The sequence below is a fragment of the Rhopilema esculentum genome, chromosome 14 (genome assembly GCF_057945365.1).
Source record: "Rhopilema esculentum isolate cy_ngs chromosome 14, ASM5794536v1, whole genome shotgun sequence".
Taxonomy (NCBI): Eukaryota; Metazoa; Cnidaria; class Scyphozoa; order Rhizostomeae; family Rhizostomatidae; genus Rhopilema; species Rhopilema esculentum.
The window spans coordinates 4,531,159-4,549,933 of record NC_142828.1 but is presented as its reverse complement, the minus strand read 5'-3'; the positions used below and the strand labels follow the sequence as shown (position 1 = coordinate 4,549,933).

At 34.5% G+C, this 18,775-nt stretch overlaps 3 protein-coding genes across 4 annotated transcripts in view; 1 reads left to right on the top strand and 2 right to left on the bottom strand.

Annotated features, from left to right (window-relative positions):
- Positions 1-776: 776 nt before the first annotated feature.
- Positions 777-12,029, bottom strand: LOC135696386 (SMC5-SMC6 complex localization factor protein 2). Its single transcript, XM_065215766.2, has 9 exons — positions 11,532-12,029; positions 11,053-11,180; positions 9,837-10,178; positions 9,029-9,409; positions 8,136-8,330; positions 7,224-7,352; positions 6,359-6,445; positions 6,015-6,080; positions 777-3,618 (listed from the first exon to the last, which is right to left on the bottom strand). Exons 1-9 carry the CDS (start codon positions 11,836-11,838, stop codon positions 3,367-3,369), a joined length of 1,887 nt encoding a protein of 628 aa, XP_065071838.2. The 5' UTR covers positions 11,839-12,029; the 3' UTR covers positions 777-3,366.
- A 313-nt stretch (positions 12,030-12,342) lies between these two features.
- LOC135696392 (tetratricopeptide repeat protein 33) lies at positions 12,343-15,214 on the top strand. Its single transcript, XM_065215772.2, has 5 exons — positions 12,343-12,566; positions 12,840-12,921; positions 13,464-13,595; positions 14,202-14,252; positions 14,614-15,214. The coding sequence occupies exons 1-5, from the start codon at positions 12,343-12,345 to the stop codon at positions 14,689-14,691; spliced, it is 567 nt and encodes a 188-aa protein (XP_065071844.1). The 3' UTR covers positions 14,692-15,214.
- Positions 15,094-18,775, bottom strand: part of LOC135696382 (TELO2-interacting protein 1 homolog) — a 39,397-nt gene continuing 35,715 nt past the window's right edge. For both annotated transcript variants that reach the window (XM_089112524.1, XM_065215763.2), the window contains 3 exons: positions 17,861-18,034; positions 15,932-16,237; positions 15,094-15,352 (listed from right to left, as the gene is read on the bottom strand). In XM_089112524.1, the coding sequence (XP_088968650.1) occupies positions 15,158-15,352; positions 15,932-16,237; positions 17,861-18,034 (675 nt within the window). In that variant the 3' untranslated portion in view covers positions 15,094-15,157. The remainder of the gene's footprint in view (positions 15,353-15,931; positions 16,238-17,860; positions 18,035-18,775) is intronic.

Here is an 18,775-nt window from a genome sequence, read left to right as displayed (position 1 = left end):
ATATTAACTTAAAAGATAGAGGAAAGAACCTGGTATTAAAACATTAGCACTGATACTTAACAAATAGGTCAATGGAGAATTCAGCTTAGCGAAGATTTTCTCCCATCTTTCTTCTAACAAGAGATCTATGATTAGCTTCGTTTTGCCGGTTCTTTGATTGGGGCACAAATTTTCACCACGCTGGTCTGTTCATGTGGATATAATGCAATTTTCTCCATATCGGTACAGGTACAATGTACTAGGATTTGCAACATTCTAAACCTGTTATACCCATCTTCCTTTGAAAGCTGGGAAAACTGCTTTACACTTAACAATGATCTGTCTGACGTTGTCCCAGTCTTCAAGGCTCTTCTAAACACAAAACTGATTTCTTATGGTTGGATCGGCCAATAGTTTTGCTGTGAGTCAATCAAACCATATCCGAGCGTTCGGCTTGAATCCTCTTTTCCCACATGTTAATTATAAAAGGCTTCGTTTGTACTAGGGTCGCAAAAACATCAACAATTTCACGTGGCTAAACCTTTGGCTAACGTGTATCTGCTAAAGAAAACTACGCTTTTATCTTTATATTATTTCCTTAATCATCAAGCAAAGAGGAATTTAAATAGACTAATCAAGAAGGCAGAACAACCCGGGATCAAGTTTTAAACAGTGAAAACTTTTGTAATCACTAAAGGTAAGAACTCATACCATTGCATTAGCAATTTTATTATTTTTATGACAATAGAGAGTAACGAAGGTGTTTGGTATCGAATGAAAAACCAAAACTGGTTGATCAGCTTTGATGTCAGAAAACTGAAGCAAAGGAAAGTCAAAGTTCGGAAGCCTGTAAAATTATCCATTTTTGGCAAATGAAGTTCAGATTCAGTCGGAGTTCAGCTTGTGAAGGAAACCCTCAAAAATCTCCTTTCAATCCAATTAAAGGATACAGGTCATTAATAGTTTGATAAAAATAAATTTCCTAGCAACATTTACTCAAGCAAAGTCACTGTACGTGGGGAGTATTTTGTTGTTTTTCAAACATAAAAAAGGAGATGACAAGTGATTAACCAACAGTGCATTGGGGCCATGCAAAAAGTTAAAAAGTTGAAAGAATCAGGGAAAATAAAATCTACTTACATCTGAGACTGCATACAACTTAGTTTTTGCATGGTTTTGAAAAAAACACAAATTTGAGACATAATAATGCTTTTCGTCTGATACTCTTCAGAGAATAAGACGTCAGAACATTCATCAAAAACCCTAAGCTAGGGAATATATATATCCAATTGTGGATCGAAATAGGCCAATCAGAAACGTGAGCACATGAACTGTAAAGGTTGCCATGTCAATGGCACTTGCCTCTTAAAGAGTCTTAGACGAAGAGCTTGAATATGTCTTAAAATGTAAGCTTTTCAAAGCCATTTAAAAACTGTTTCGGTGGGAATGTTTTGATGAGTGATTTCTAAAGGAAAGCAACAAAATGGATAACGGTCGAAATTCCAAGAAGTATTTTTGAAGATCTTTTGAAAAAAATCAAGTCAAAAACAGCTAGGACTGATAAACACAAACAAAGTGGAAAACTCTTTACAATGATACAACCAAGACCGGGAGATGAGTTGCAAGAGAATTGCGATACTTTGGTAGGCCTATACAAGAAACGTTACACAACTTCGTAACAAAAATGCATTAAGACGTTATAAAACAATCGATTTATTTATCATCAACTTTCAGTTGTGGGCAAACAATAAGATTTGCATTTGCAAGAATATCTAAACATAGATGCTTGCGAGAAAAGTCTATTAAAACTTTACAAAAAGATACCAAGACAAAAAAACAACTGAAAGAAATATTTTTCATTAACTTAGGCAGTACACCCCTGCGGGACGGGTTCAATTCAGTATTGTTGGTTCCATTTACGCATAAAGAGAAATACATTCAGTTGGGTTTGAATCAATATTTTCGTTAATATTTTATGATATCATTCGCAAGTAGCGTTTGCTTTTTAGAATCCTGTTAAACTCAGTTTAACGTCAAAATTCAGTTTATTTAATAAACATACGTTACCCTGATACCTGAATCGTTTATATCTGAATAGAAGGACCTGCCCACCAGAATGTCTCTATGAATCAAAATGAAGTTTAGAAACAGGTAGGTTTGACAATATGGCAGGGACACGTATAAAATGAGGTAAACAGTGCTGGAATATTACTTTCAAGATCGAGAAGTTAAAAAATGGGGGTGAAGTTATGTGTGATCCATGAAAAATGTTCACCCATTATTTAGCAAAGTATTTTCAAACAAGAGAGAAAACCATAGGTTGGGTATTTCCAAAACTTATTTAAACTTATTGTCCAGAACTTTCAAATCTTTTTCCTTGAAAAACTCTTTTCGGTAGTGAAAAGCATTAAAAAACTTTTATAAGGAAGTGTAAATATTTAAAAAGCTGTCATACCAAGGTTGTGCAATGGCATGGCCTGATGCTTTAAGTTGAAACATATCCTGATAATTAGAGCCTGGGGTGTATTGCTATCATAAGGGGAGAGGGGGTTTTGCGCAAAATGTTATAGACACTACACCACTGATACAACCCTTCAACTAAGGGACCTTGACGCAAAAACAGCATTTCAACGTTGCCTGGCATTTAGAGTTTTAGTTAACCGTCTTCTTAAGGGTGTCACGAGGAAGGCCTGTCCGAAATACATCCCAGAAAGGAGAAACGTTCTAAGTTGCAAGAAAATCCCTAAAGAACATGCCTTTCAAGCACAGAATTGAATTTCAAAAGCTCTTTAATCCGCAACTGTTAGACAAATTGCTGAGTATCATAACAGACGAACAAAAGAAAGTACAAAGTATTATAAAAGATGCAGAAATCTCTGCATCTGCTAAGACATTTTCCAACAGGAAAAGTATAACAGGAACGGGAAAACGATAGAATATAACAGAATTCTTTGTCCAGAAAGGACGACAGACTTTATCACACATATTTACAAAAAAAGTTTTGCAAAGAAGAAAAGATGGAATATTTTTTGAAATACACCAACTTTTAGCTTCCCCAAACCGCTTTTTAGGCGGGTTGAAAACATAAAATCTTCTGATAATCGAAATATCCCCCTCTTTGCAGTTAGTGAGCATGCGTAGAGAGACCCATTACTACAGCTCAAGCGCTTTGACTTGCAAGGGAACAGGGGGTACATAATTTATTAGAAAATCTTTATTTGTTGATCTTCCAAATCACTAAGACACCACAAGTATCTAGTTTCATACCCTCAATGTTTGCAATAAATCAACAGATCTGTCGTTCGCTATATTTGGTTGCTTGAGAAACCAGATTGGGTAATTGCAATAATAAAAAAGCCAGCACATAACCAATAAACAGCAAACTTATCAAGGGCGATTTAAATCTACAAGAGGGTTCTCATTTATCGCATCGTCTTCATCAGTTAAGGGTTCAAATGAAGACGGTCCACTTGACGAGCTCATCTGACAATCTTGGCTGGAAGGATGCAAAGGTTTCGGTGACTGTCCGGATTCTTCATCTGATGTGTTTTCCATTTTATCAGGCTGATCTTGTAGTGTTTCAAACTTCAGCTGGTCAAACGAACTTGCTGCTTCGCCAAAGTAACTGTCCAGGCTCGACTACAAGTTAAATTTCATGATCATACAAGAACAAAATCTATAAAAAGTCATCTTCTTCTTTTAAAACTGATGCACAGTTGAACAGGACCGTTCCTCGCGTAATACCGATACGATCTAAATCAATGCTGAACACATACACTTCACTTGCAAATACCTTTTGTAATCACGCTAGTTATGTTTGTAAATCAGTGAGTTTATTTAAAGTTAGTGAATGTCTTAGCCCTGTTGAAAAAAGATAAAAATTGAAAAAATGGATGGAGGACAGGCTACACCCTTTGGTCCTAGAATCGGAATGTTTTCAAGCAGAGGTTCTCTTGTTGGATAGTATTCTTGATTTCGAAGGGAAGCGAAATTTGCAGATTGTAGACTAGCATCCTGGACGGAAAATCCTGAGACTAAGTAGACAGAGATAATACGTATGAGGGGATATCAGCACTTTAAGACAGAAAAGAAAGGGACCCGGTACGCTGCATTGAGGAACACCATGTGCGAGGCCTTAAACTCATAATGTGTTTTTGAAAATATTGCATATTGATGATCGGGCATGTTTGACAATTTTTCAAGGTAGTTTCTATAATATAGTGGTGTTATAGTTTAATTAATAATGCTGAAATAGAATACTGTGGTGCACATGACAGCAAAATCAGGTTTCAAACGCATCTAAACCTGAAGCAGGTGAAGTTTTGATGAGCACAATGCAGTCGTCAAAGTTATTCGTGGGCAAAATAGGTTTGCAATGATAAATATAAAGGGGTTTATCAAAATCATGTGAATTTTTATACATATTACCAAAACAAACACTTCTATTTTTTATACATAATTAGATTGAGAGTTAAAAATTCGCTTACATAAAAAGGTTGGACATGTGCGGTTATCCTTACCTCGGTAAAGTAAACAAAATTAAAGGTATCACAAACGACTCTTCATTAAAAGACGCCGTTGAAGAAGAAAGTAGGAATCAATTACTCCTTTGTTGTGAAAATTTAGATCTCATCAATTTACCTAAACCAGGAGTTTTGGTCAGCCACTAAAGTCGCTGTTGTGATAATGTCAAATTTATCCCAATAGAGTGATGAAAATAAACCTTGATGACACAACAAGGCATTAAGTATGGTCACTACAATAAGAACACAGAAAGGTTGAATGTACAGAAAGAATATGTACAGCAGGGTCAAAGAACAAAGAAAAAACAAAACCCCACATGCAAACTACAAAGCAAGAATTGGAAGGAAAAACATCTATTGAAATGTCATTGATTGACTATTAAACGTTAAACCACTAAACAGTTTGTTCTTTAATGATATTTCGCATATCTAATTTAGTAGGTAGTAAGCGTGACAGGTTTGATATGTCATGTCATACGGCAGGCAATTCCAGACTTTCATTTCTATAGTTGTGAAAGGCAGTGACATTATCATTTTACCACAGCATTTCATGAAATGCTCAAAATGGCTGATGGCCGTCCATTTTTCTCATGCAAGTAAATTTTAATTCATAGCTTCAAAACTCCTTTTATTAATTGGGCATGTAATGGAGCTGGATAAGCAAAGACGACGACAAAACAAGTCGAATGTACAGCCTCGTTTATCAAAATCGCTTAAATCGAGGCTTCGGGTGTTGCAGAGTCCAGATTCTGCATTAGGCAACTAAACTGAAATTACGAAGAACCGAAACCTCTTCCTTCCACTTTTGAAGGGTGGCTGTATTGCTCAACGTCAATTAAATCCAAAAAGATGCACTTTCGGCGCGAAAAAGGTTAAGCGCGGGGTGGAGCGCGGGAACATTTCCAAGGATTGTATCTTTTCTACATATTTATACTTATCACGCGTATAGTAGAGCATCCTACATTTATCTCACGCGGTTGTCTTACGAATCTTAGACACAAGGCCTCGATACATAGTTCAGGCCTTATTTTGGGGACATCAGTTATAATAAACAAATACTTCCTACAAGGAGCAGTTCCAATTTATTAGGCGTCTTATTATCATTGATCGTGCAGAGGCATATATACGACTAATAAGGGATGATAAAAGTGATGAATGGAAAGGGCAGACAGATGGGTTAGGAACAGCGAAGTGGACATGACCGTGTGGATATAAGGTGTACAGAGAAACACTTGATAATCTCTGTTTTTTTGCATAAGTCAATTTGTAATAAATATTGAAAGATGAAAAACGAAAAAATGAAAGGGGTTTCTAGGGCAGGTGTTTACACGCACAGCTTTACGTGAAATCAAGAAATTTCAGGGTATGTGCCTCACAAACTAACATTTACACGTACAGCACGACAAAAATCCATTTGTATTGCTATTATGGTAGCTCAATTTTCGTGCAACTGGAAGTAGCGAAAACTGTAAAAAGCAAATATACAAATAAGGGCATTCTACTATAACCTACCTGTGTTCGGAGACCATTAGCAATGTGTGATAGTCGGTTAACAGTCCTCAAAATCAACCCCTTGACCTGAAATTAATGTAAGCAATAAATTTCCTGCGATTGAATTTTAATAAAAGGTTTCATGGCAAATTAAATTGAAGAAGATACTGCCTGATGATCACATTAAGCGAAACAATTCTAAGTTGAAACTGGAAACAGACTTGCCCTATACATCAACGAGTTGAAGTTCTGCCTAAACGATTAGATAGGATTGCTAAAAGAACTACACAATGTCAGTACCAGAGAAGTATTGGGCTCTAAACTTCTATATGACAACCAGTAAAGGAGATTCCTCGCTAAATTACCTTTGTCCTGTTTAAATGATAGCCACCGGAATCTCTTATGTCTCCATTTAGCCTCCTTAAGATAGACATAATACTCTCAAGATTTTTCTAGAAGGAAACAAGGAAAATTCAAGAAAACGAAACCTTGCTCAAGAGATCAAACGTGTAAAATATTTATTGCTGGATTAGGTTTATTTAGAACATTATATCATAAACATTTTTAATATTGTAACGTTGCATAAACATTTTAGCGCTATACCACATCAGTCGTTGCATAAATATTTTTAATATTGTATCATATATTTATTTAATACTAATTCTTTATAGATAGTTGGCCTTAATTAGCTTCTTTATTAGCTATCAGACGTTCATTTAGTACGCCAACTTTAAACAAATTATTTATTATTTATTATTATTATTATTATTATTATTAGAAGAGATTAGAGACAACAAATATAAAACGTTCGCAAGTTAAAACCATTTGATAATAGCAGCGGTACTATTCCTGCTAAAAGTTTTTAAACTCTAGTTTCATTTTCAAAGAGTCAATTTAACCAGCCCCTTTCCCTCCTGGCCACAATATGGTTTTCTTTTAAGATAATTACCAGGTCATACGAAGCTAGGGTTGCCCCATTGGTCCTAGCTTTCCCTGCAACTCCGAAGTTAGGATGCCGGCCAAAATACTTGGAACACCAAGCAATCTCATTTTTCCTTATATTTTTCATTTTTCACTTAGTGTTAATAGTCATTCTAGAACAATGTTTAAAACTGAGGCAGATATACTATACAAGTTAAACAAAAACTTACTTCCCAATCACCTACGACGTTTAGTTTTAGTATGTTCCTCTTGCAAAAGGAATAATTCAAGTCACACAAAGCAACTAACCTTATCACCTGGCGATATTGATTCATCTGGGGTGCAATGATTAATGAATGACAGAAATGAAAATAGTTGATGAAAATCAGTCTCGTGGTTCGTTTTTATTGGGATAAGCATTTGCTGCACTTCCGACACCTGAAATGTGAAGGATAAAAAAATTCTAGGACTATCCGAGGATAAAAAAAATAAATGTCAATGATATACAACTGAAGCATAACATATTTCCTCTAAAGAAGATGAGGCGTTTATTAAGAGCTCCAAATTTTGGATGCGGGGTTCAATAGAGGGGGGCGTTTATCAGTGGGCGGCGTTCGTTAGGGAAAATGGGGTATAAACATGATGCACTCTTTATCAGAAAGATAGGTTGACATAAGCTACTGAAACTGAATTAAAATTCTTTTGAAAGTTGAAAAGTGAATTCCAAAAAGAGAAAGAAAGGGTTGAAATGTGTGATGATTATGATAATTTTACAAATCAATCTTTCGCTGACCCAATTGGTTGAAAAGAATATAAAGTCATTTACGATAAGATAAAGCTCTCAAATCTTCCTTATTCCTTTTGGACAAAAAAATTAACAAATATCTCATGCCTATTTGAATTGAACAAAACCTTCATCTGCTTGCATTATGCAACCAACAGAAATAAAGAACCAATCAGATAGGCGACAGATATCATGCTATGTTTAACCTGATGTCAATACCAAAACCTTTCTAGAAGCAACTCACCATGCTGCATTTTTCCTGTTTCATTAGGGGTCGTACTAGGGCACTTGCATGTTTATTTTGGACAACTTACACATCATTTTTTACATGAAACCATGGTTCTGAATAATTATAAAAACAAGGTGATAAAAGGCCTTTCTTTATAATTCTATACAAGACGTTAAGAACTTAAAAATATACTGCATTGAAGACTTACTATTGCCTTTTTGAGGTATTGTCCATGATTCGTTATTACAGGCTTGAGTGCAGAAGACAATGAAGACATCATCACTAAAGACAATACTTTCTTCAGTTCTCTCCCGCGTTCAGTTATGGGTACCATTTCGACCATCTGTAACTTGTTGCTGTGATTCTGCGTGATTTCCAGGGCATATTTGCAAATCAATGACATCTAAAAGGAAAATTTCAATTATAGTCAACTAGAAGTGCCTTAGTCTCTCACTATTTACATTAAAATTTATGAAACCTAATTTGGATGGTTCTTTGCTCTGAAAAAATTGAGAAAAAAAAGTTGCAAAATGTGATATTTTGTAAATAACAAGCTTTCCAAATTAATATGAAAACTAGCGATTTTGTGATTTTATGTTCTCCTCTTGTCATACAATCATTTTGGATACAAATCAAAACTCATCTAACCATAAATATTTTTATGGTCAGATGATACTTGGTTGATCTGCTTGGTTGTAGTAGACAGTTAAATTTTTGATTCGAAAATAACAGACTGAATACATTTTTTAACTTTTTTTTTGCACTTTCTCTGGGGCAAAAGCATCATGTCTAATGGGGTAAGCATTTTATATTTAGCCTTTGTCTTTTAAGGGACAGGGTTGAAAGGAATGGCTTCCATTGCAGCAGAAACATGTTGCTAGAATGCAATAATCACGTTCTCACGATGTTTGACAAGAAATGCAAGGTTAATCTAGTATTAGCAGTTAGCAAATGCTTCACTTAAAGCTACAAGAGGGTGACAATTTTTGTAAGAAATCTTCAGCAAATGTAGTATTTTATGTTAATATTATTATAACAATATAACTTTCAGGAATCAATTGGGCATAAAGAAAACCAAAAGTTTGCAAGAATACTAATTACCTCCTTTTTCCATTCTTCTTCATTATAAAGATTGATTGAGCACCCAAGAAACACTTCTATTTCCCAAGAACAAACACTGATCTCCAATGCAATGCCAAGTCGTAAAGCAACCAATGTGTTCAGCAATTTATCAGTTTTACTGAATAGTCCCGAATGTTGCTCAATGTAACAACAGTATGCCTTGAGTAGCGTTTGAAGGCGAAATGTGAATAAAAAGTTCAAAGGCTCTTCAAATGTACGTAAATTTCCTGGAGTGAAATCCAGGTCAGGGGATGGGGCTGCAATCTCTGCCATTTTGGATTCAACAAGGTGAATCGGTGATGCTCCCATCATTAGAAGACATTTCACAAGTTTTATAGTTGAAAAATGCCAATTCAAATCCTGCATAAATCCAGAAAATTACATGTATAAATGAAGAGCCTTGCTGTCAACCACAGCTGGTAAAATATGTCATTATAATTGACAAAACAGATAATGTGTTAAAATGTGTTTCTTACATAGACAGTGCAATGAAGACAATGTTCCAACTGATTTGATTTAACCAAGCCATATTATAAATTAGAAATCATTGATAGAAATCACTGACCTAAACATCTTTGATCTCAATTTGATTGAGTGATTAAAGTGACTGACTAATTGATCAATGACTGAATGACTAACTGATTGATCAATTGGAGGGATTGATGATAATTACTGAAGATATGAAGATAATGAAGATAATGATGATGATATCTAATGATCATGATGATAATAAATGCACATTTAACAAATTAATATGAAAAAAATCATGAGTAGAAAAGGTAGTTACCAAATCCTTTGACATAACAATAGCCCAAAAAGCATTAAATGCACCCTCTGTAACATCACAGTCTGAAGAATGGCAAATGCATGATAATAACCATTCCATTACAGAAGGCTCAACTTTTTTCTTAAACAGCCGCATATCAACTAAAAATCCACTCAGCAAGAATTCTTTTGTCAAGAGATCTACATCAGCCTGTGGTGATTTCTGTTGCACAAAATGTTCATCCACACCAATGAGTTTTTGTATAAAAACTGGAGTTGTCAAGTCAGCAGGTATTGGCTCATGGATAAAGAGAGGTTCACCAGCATATCCATCCATAAAATCATTTACCAACCCATCATTCATCTGTTAAAAAACATCAATTGAGCTAAAACAACAATAACTAAAGCACACAAAATAGGCACTTCCAGTCCCAAAATATTGTGTTGCATAGACAGTCTAAAATTAGTGATGATAATGATCATGATTATGATTCACAGTAAGCCTCGAGAAGTGTGACAAAATGTGAATAAAATTTTATCAATCTCAATAATAACTGTCTTGCTCTATGCATATATATTAGACCACTTAATTCCAGAGTGGACAATTGTAGTAAAATGCTCTCCTGCATATGATCAGTGGTCTGTTAAAAGGGAACTTTAGTGACAGGAGTGGACATTTCAGAAAAATTTTGTCAATGAGCAGATACCCTGTGCAACAATAAGCAGTTTCCAGCAGATAAAAACAAGTTATCCTAGATGCACAGGAGACAGAATTGCCCACCCCTGTAATCAGTCAATAAAATGCAAAAATTGATCATTGCAAAACAAAAAGGTTTATTGTATATTTAAAATGTTTTCTCATGTGCAGTAGATTTTTGAAAATATTTTAGATAATATAATTTAAAGTGGTATGATAGGTTTTAAAAAGCTTTGAAAATCCAATGCTTGATCAACTTTTGAAAACCTTATTATTTTCAAGCTAATGATATATCTACTTACAAGCTACCCACTTTAATAAAGTCATTAATTCAGTAAATTGCGGTCTAATTCAATAGACCTCAATAAATTTAGAGGAAGTGATTTGTTAATCAAATGAACTGTTCTCATGGGCTGTCATCTAATATATCTGATAAAATATATCTGATATTTTATTTTGCATGCAAAGATGTTCTGCCCATAACCTGGTGGCTTTTGGCAGAAGAAAAGAATAAACTTATCAATGATAGTTTAATACAAACCTTTTTCACATTTTTATCTAACTCGTGTCTGTGCACTGGAAGCAGATCCAAATAATCCTGTGAATCATCAGAACTACCATCGTTTACTTCTTTGACATCCTCTTTAAGAATCATGTCAAGAATTCCACCTGGTAAAAAGGTATTCTTAATTCAGCAAATATGGGAAGAAGGCTGCTTATTAGTTTCTTACTATTTCTCCAGATCATATTCAAGAATAAGAGCCTAGGTTGAAAATCAGTTAAATCTAAGCGTAAGCTCCATTGAAAAGAGATGTTAGTTATATTCTATTTGGAAGGAAACAAATACACAAGGTCCTTCAAAATTCAAAGAGTGCATAAAAGAAGCTTCCAAGTGAATATATAACATTTTGTGAACAAGTTCCATAAATCTGCCACAAACATGTACAAAAAGATTTGCAGATTTATTGGTTGGAATGAATTGATGACATCTGATAAACAAAGTTTCTTAAAAGTCCATACCCTGCTCTATTAATTCCTTTCCCTTTAATTCTTCTTCCATTCTAGCCATTTTCTTGTCAACTTCATCTTGGGCCACTTTCTCTGCTATCAGCTTTCCAAAACTAAACTTTACTTTGGCTTTCTTCTGCCTAACTTTTTCTAGAGGAGTGATAGGAGATAAATCATTTCCAACAGGCGTTTTAATTTTCTCAGGAGTGTGAATCTCTTGAAAGGGTTTTTTACTGTAAAGAAACGTTGTTGGGGCTAACAAATCATCGTCGCTTTCATTATCTTGGTCTAAATTCGGTGTACTTTCATCCGTTTCCATTGTCAGAATCTCTGTACGGCGACAAGGAACAGAACGTCAATCGACTGTCTTGAAAGTAGATCACATCGAAACAGCATCAATATCGACTCAGTTTCTTCAAAATCGGTACTTTATGCCAGCTTATTCTTCAGAATAAGCTTGATTGATATTTAAAAGCAAAAGTCACTTAAAAAGGCGATTTTCTCTTCGCTGCTGCACCATATCTGGGCCTAAACCAAATTATTTCCCGCGCTCGCTTCTATTTCCCGCCAGCCTCGAATCGAGAGAAGTCAGAAAAAAACAATCACGGTTGACATGAAAACCAAGACCTCGCCACACTCCTTCCTAACACTGAATAGTGTTTAAAAGGTAGAACAAAACTGAAGACACACAAAAAATCAAATCAAGTAAAACATTTTTGCTAGAGTACAATTTGTCGATGAAATAATTATTTTCTCATATAGCCTCGTTTGGAAAAGCATCATCTTTCTATTATCTCATTCATAAATAAAGTTCGTTCACGATATGACAACAATTAAGTTTGGATGGAAGAAAAAGACTGTCGGCAGCCTTCAACACAACCCAGCATTCGATCAAGAAAAAGGGTTTGTTGAGGATGACGATGGTGCTCCAGCAAATTTTGACTGGACAAAACTAGGGAGCAAAAACAAAAGTTTGGTTACTGAGAGTAAAGATGCCAAATTTAAAAGGCTGTACGACGAAGGCGTTCTGTTGGCAGAAGAAGAGAGGTATGCCTTGCTTTGAAACCCAATAAGCAGGCCCTTCTTCAACATGCTAACAAGGAAAAGGCAATTGCATGTAATATGAAATAGAAAATCGTCCATGTGAAGAAACAAATTCAAATCGGTTTGAATTAATTTCTAAGGTCATACTCGTGTGTGAGGTAGTGGATTACCCTAGAGACCCACATATGATTTATTCCATTGTTTCATGCATGCAGATCTTTTTGTATTACAATGATTAAAAATATCATGTTAAAATGTGGCTTTAATTCTATGCAGGTACTGGGAAGCAATAAAGCGGTGGAACGAGGCTTTAGAAATCTATCCTGTGAACGAAAAGTTATATGAAATGAAGTCACAGGTAAAGATGCAATAACTTTCTAGTTCTTTAGTTATTATTACTGTATTTGACCATGAACGAAAGGCAATCTTGTAAAATATGCACCCTTGACTTCTTCTTTTAATTCTGAGAAAATAGTTTTTACCACTTCTTACAGTGTAAAAGATGCATCCCCTTTTCTTAGAACTTGTAAAGCATGTATTTTTCAGTGAGAAAAGTAAATAAGCTCAAGAATGCTAAAGAAACTAGCTCTTGATTTTGAAAATACATTCAAACCCAACATGTTTAGCATAAGGTTAAAAAGTGTCAAATAGAACCAATAGGTATTCAAATCCATAAAAATTTACCCCTCCCCCCTGTGTGGAGAATATTTCCTATAAAAGTGTGGCTACTTTTAAGAGGCAAAATCAGAGTCCAATAAATAATTGGGCCAATAATAGTTCGGAAAATGGTGCCTTTTATACACAACAAAATACAATAATTGAAACTATTTACTATTATGATAATATATAATCATTCAATAAACACTGCTATCAAGTTCATTAAATTAAAATGTTTTGCAGGTTTTGATGGAGCTTAATGAAATCTTCCCTGCTGTTGAAAATGCCAAGAAAGCAATCCATTTTAGGCCTGATTGGGCAGAAGGTCATCAGACATTAGGAAGAGCCTTGTTAAACATTGGGGAGCTTAAACTGGTAAAATTAACTGTTTTTTATTAACACAGCAGAAATGTCTTGTTGAAGTTACAAAGTTTAGCAAGCTACAAAACAAATACAAGCAAAAAATGAGCTTCAGAAAATGCAATAGGTCCAATCAGCATTACAGACAAATATTTCAAAAATTATTGACAAAAGGCCAAAATGTTAAGTTACAATGCCTTGATAAAGGTACAATTTCAGCCAATGCTGGTGGCACCATCTATGCATTATTTTTCTTACTTAAAATCTTTTGGCTGTTTCTGTCTATGTACCAATACTAAAAATTTTGAGTCTGACTGTAAGCAATATATGTTCAGCCACTGGAATATGCTGCCTAGTTGCCCCAGCTACTGCCAGTCTGCCATAAACTGTAAAATTGTTTTATAGTAGCCCACTGTATCAATAAAAACAGAATAAAAAAGGATGAAAATTGCTTACATTGAAACCTAAGGGTATGTGAATATGTATTTTCAATGAGAATTTTAAACTTAAAAAATATAAAATTATACAATTATAGGTTTTGTCTACAATGTGTACTGCATGAATTCCTTTTCATTTCTAATTTTGAAGAAAATATTACTTATTGCATAATATTCTTTGAAGGCTTTGAGGAGTTTCCTAACTGCAGAATTTCTGAAACCGGATGCTCCTGAAGTAAGTAAAAAACAAAAGATTAACTCCATTTTTAATAGATACCATTTGTTCAAATGTCCAGGTGATTTCATCGTAATAGAAATCTGCATATTATTTGTTGCCTTTATTCAAATGAGATATAATGTTAAAGTTCTTAGATTGTCAATGTTCTAATTTGACTGATTTTGTCAATATTGGACTGTCAATGGTTTCAAGTCAATAGAAGTAAACTACTATTGCAATGTTTTTTATGCTGCCATTCTTGTTATTAGTCTGATAATCAAGCTGTGTTTCTCTAAGTCAGATTTTAATAAAGTTCTTTTGTTGCTGAAAAGTTTATGAGTTGTGACTGGATCTTTTTCATTGGGGGTTGTTTTTGCAGTTTTGGGCAGATGATGTTAAATGGACTATCAGCTTGATAGAAGAAGAACAGCAAACCATGAAAATGGACACAACATAAATAGAAGAGAAATATTAAAATATTTACATTTACAAGTGCCAAATAAACATCCTTATGCATAATGCTGTTGCAAGAAAGTAATGTCCTCACATTGAGGCTCATGAAGCTCTTAATTACTAATTTTCACATGCCCATCAAACAATCCCAAAAATCACTTCCTCTATACAAAATATGTCAATAAATTATATGATATATATACTTCCGTGAAATAGACACAAGAAATGATAAAAGACAATCTAGTACCAAAAAAGTTTTAGAGCAGCTAGATAAATCTATTTTCAAATAATTACATTTTTCAAGAAACCCAACAAAGCATTTGCTACGCCAGCTTCTTTGAGCAACAAATAACTTGGGTGATAATAAACTAGGGTGTTGTTATAAGGAGCCATTCAGTAAACGACATTGTGATGTAATTAATCGCTGTATACTCATAAATGTAGTTAATATTTTCTACTTTTTTAATATTTTAGGAGCTACTGTACAAAATTTGAACAACATTATCTGCAAATTGGTTTCTTTTGTATATGTTGTTGTCAATTGAAATATCTTTGAATTGTGAGTTAGGTACAACAAGCTCTTTAGGACAGTACATTGAAGTCAGCACAAGCCAGGTTTGATCCCAGTCAGCCATCTTTGCAATGTTGAGTGCCTTAATTGCCTCCTGGAATGCAAAATTTGAATTCTGAAGCAGATATCTAAATTTTGCATATTTTGAATACTTAAATTTTGAGAAGACGATTTCAGCACACAAACACATAAAAATTGACAAAAATTGTTTGAGAACTTCCCTGGTGGCTAATACCTTTTCGTACAATATCTATCACACTTGGTGTTTTCCTCCTGTTGCATGCATCCAATAATATAGAAACAATAGAAATAATTACGGAACAATAGGAGTATATATTTTAGGGCACATATAATCATTGTATAACCATAACATATAGTCATTGTTTCTGCCTTAAAGTGCTAGTTGCTTCAAGCCAGATCTGTACAAGCTTTGGTGTATAGAACAGGATTGCTTTAAGACGCAAATATCAGTGATTTCCAGCATTTCAGCATAAATCAGTGATTTTCAGGCAACTATTAAACTACTGTCTACACAGGTTTTATAACATTGGAGGTATTAGGAATATGAATTGCACATAGATGATGTAGGAAGCTATCTAATTAGAAAATTATATTTTTGCCCTCCTTAACTATCTAAAAGAATTATAAATGGATAATATTGATTGATTTTTACCATTTGAAGAACTTCTGGTTGCCTACAATCCAGATACTTTGAACAAACTGAGATTACATCAATAAGTTCTTCATCTGGCAAGCCAAGGTTCTCTACAATACTTCCAATAACACTCAGAAGTCTTCTCTGTAACTTGAAAGTAGAGCTAAATTTATAGCTGTTGCTTCTTTTCAAACTGGATGATATTTCCTTCTTCAGAAATTCCATTGCAAATGGGAAAATCTCTTTTCTCACCCTCTGCCTCAGAAAATCACCAGAACAACCAATAATGGTACAAATAACCTCTAAAGTCCTCGTGGCAATGACCTTGAAAATACAATGGTCACGAAATAAACAAAAGATTTCTTATAAAGTCATATAAACAATGAAACATAAAACTTCATCCCAAATTTTGTTTTATTTGGTTATCAACATCACATCCTGGTGAGCAAAAATATCAGTTGGATCCACAAATCTATATTTCCTAGCGTAGAGTTTTGATGTTTTAAACTCTGAAGACTATCAGATTAAAAGCTTTAGTTTGCCCAAATGTTTGCTTTCTTCAAAGCCATTTTCAAGTTGTACCACCAAAAGATTGTATGAACAAAACTTTCTTCATCTACATTTTCATAACTTCTTGATTGTTCAAGACTTATCTACATTTACAGTAAACTGCAAAAGTAGGAAATTATGCAGCAAGCCTGTTCCCTACCCCCTTCCCCATTTGAGGAAAATCCCATATGGTTTCAAATATCACCCAGATCACCCTTTCTATTAAAGGCATACAATCCTCTGGGATCTTCCCATCACCCCACATCTTGTTGCATAGTTGATATAGTTCCAGTTATGTTACTCTTCTCCTCATATTGTCTCCTCATATTCTTGAAAAAGTTTAATTTAAAGAAAGTTTCAAAAATATAAACTATAAATATAAACTAGGCAGCAATATTAAAATTCCGAAAATCATTCAAGATATTTTTAAATAATGGGACTTAATGGCAAAAATTTTCTCTACAGTTTATAAATTATTATATCAAATCTTTCATGCAGTTTCCACTTTCCTCTATATCATATTTTCCTCTCCTTCATTTTCCTCTTCTTCTCAGTCTTGCAAACCTGATACCACTCCTTTCTTACTTTAAAAGTTACTTTTATAAAGTATTGATCAGAGGAGACATCTGCCCCTTGATAGGCCTTTGGTTCCTCAACAGACTATCTCCATCTCTTACTGATAGAAACTTAATCAATCACATTGAAGGTGTGATTATCTGAGCTGAAGAATATTTTCCTAATAAAGAGGTTGCAGGTTTCCAAATAATCCTAGAGAAGCTAACAGGTGTTGGTAGTGTCATCTCCTGTGCTGAAGGATTAACTGTCAGCAAATAAGCACAAACCATGCTGATATATGTAGCACATCAAGAGAATAAAACAAAGCAGTCTTCAGACAACATCTTGCCATCCTATCTCCACCTCATTTCATTAACCTTTGTGGATGTGATTTTTCTATTCACATCTTGTGTATAACTCAGATTCAGCTGTCCTACTTCATGCATGGTACACATGTTCCATGTTGCCAAGTAAGTCACTGATATGGGTGATAGAAATGAGTTAATCCTAGGGACAGTGCCCCTTCTGTTTTGCCTCAATTCATTCATAAAATAAAGGCTGCTTTACTGATCTCCTCTATGCCCATGATATCTCCTTTATGTTGCATTTTGAATCACGACTGACATATTCCAGACAACCCTTGACTTAGCAATGGTTTTGACCTCTCAATAGCTTACAAAGTGATGTGAGACCTTGAACAAGGGATAGTAGCTGTAAGAGCTGTATGACAAGACAAGGTGCCAAAAGTCAGATGCTTCATGGGAAAAGCAAAATCAGAATCCCAATAGATTTTGTCAATTTTTTTAAGTGATTATTTGATAAAAGTACTCATTGTAACATTACCTGGTTGGGATCCTTTATCCTTGCAGCAACTGCAGGCCATATCTTGTGAAGAGCTGGCAGCAAATCATTTTGTTGGCTCTTCAAAGCTTGAACACTCACTTCAATTACATCAAGTATCAGAAGTTTTAACCTTGTATCTTTTGATGGCAGGAAATGCTGACATTTTTCTAAAGCCTATAAAAGGGAAAAGGTACAGGCACATTAAATGTGCAAGAACTTCAACTAATTTTCTTAGAAAATCAGTCATAAATTTAAACAATCTTTAGGTGTAACAAAACTTAAAAATGCCATCTTTAACTCATAAATGTCTACTATGGTGGTATTTACTAAACAAAAATTGAAGTCACCAATATACATGACAGACCATAAAACAGTAATTTTCTATTATGTATATTATCAAGAATAACACACTTAGTAAAGAGTAAGTTGGAGCAATGCTAATTAATGACAAATGACAGAATATTGAAAAGATACACTAGGTGTTGCCGAAAAATAAAACTATTTCACCCGGCTTGCCCAGCTTTTAGCTTGTCATTGCCAAAAGGTGTCCTAGATTAAAAGGGCTGCTTAACAATAAAAAAAGCAAATAATTGGGTCCAACTAAAGCAAACCCAAAAGGACAAAACCCTTAATTTTCCCTCAGTTTTTGGCACAATGTTATGATGATTAGCAGAAGGTTTATTTTGTTTGGAACTAAGACCTCTAGGCCACTCAAGTAATATGGAGAACCATGCACAAGAAATTTATTAAAGAAATTTTATGATTTTACAACAAAGCATGACTTTTAACAGAAAGCATATTTCTATTTACATGGTGGGCTCCTACCCCTATTGCCTCTACACAGAAAATGTGTCACCATGGGTGCTAAGTTTTGGGTTACAGGAAGTGTTCTTTTTCATCAGTCTTGCCCCTTTT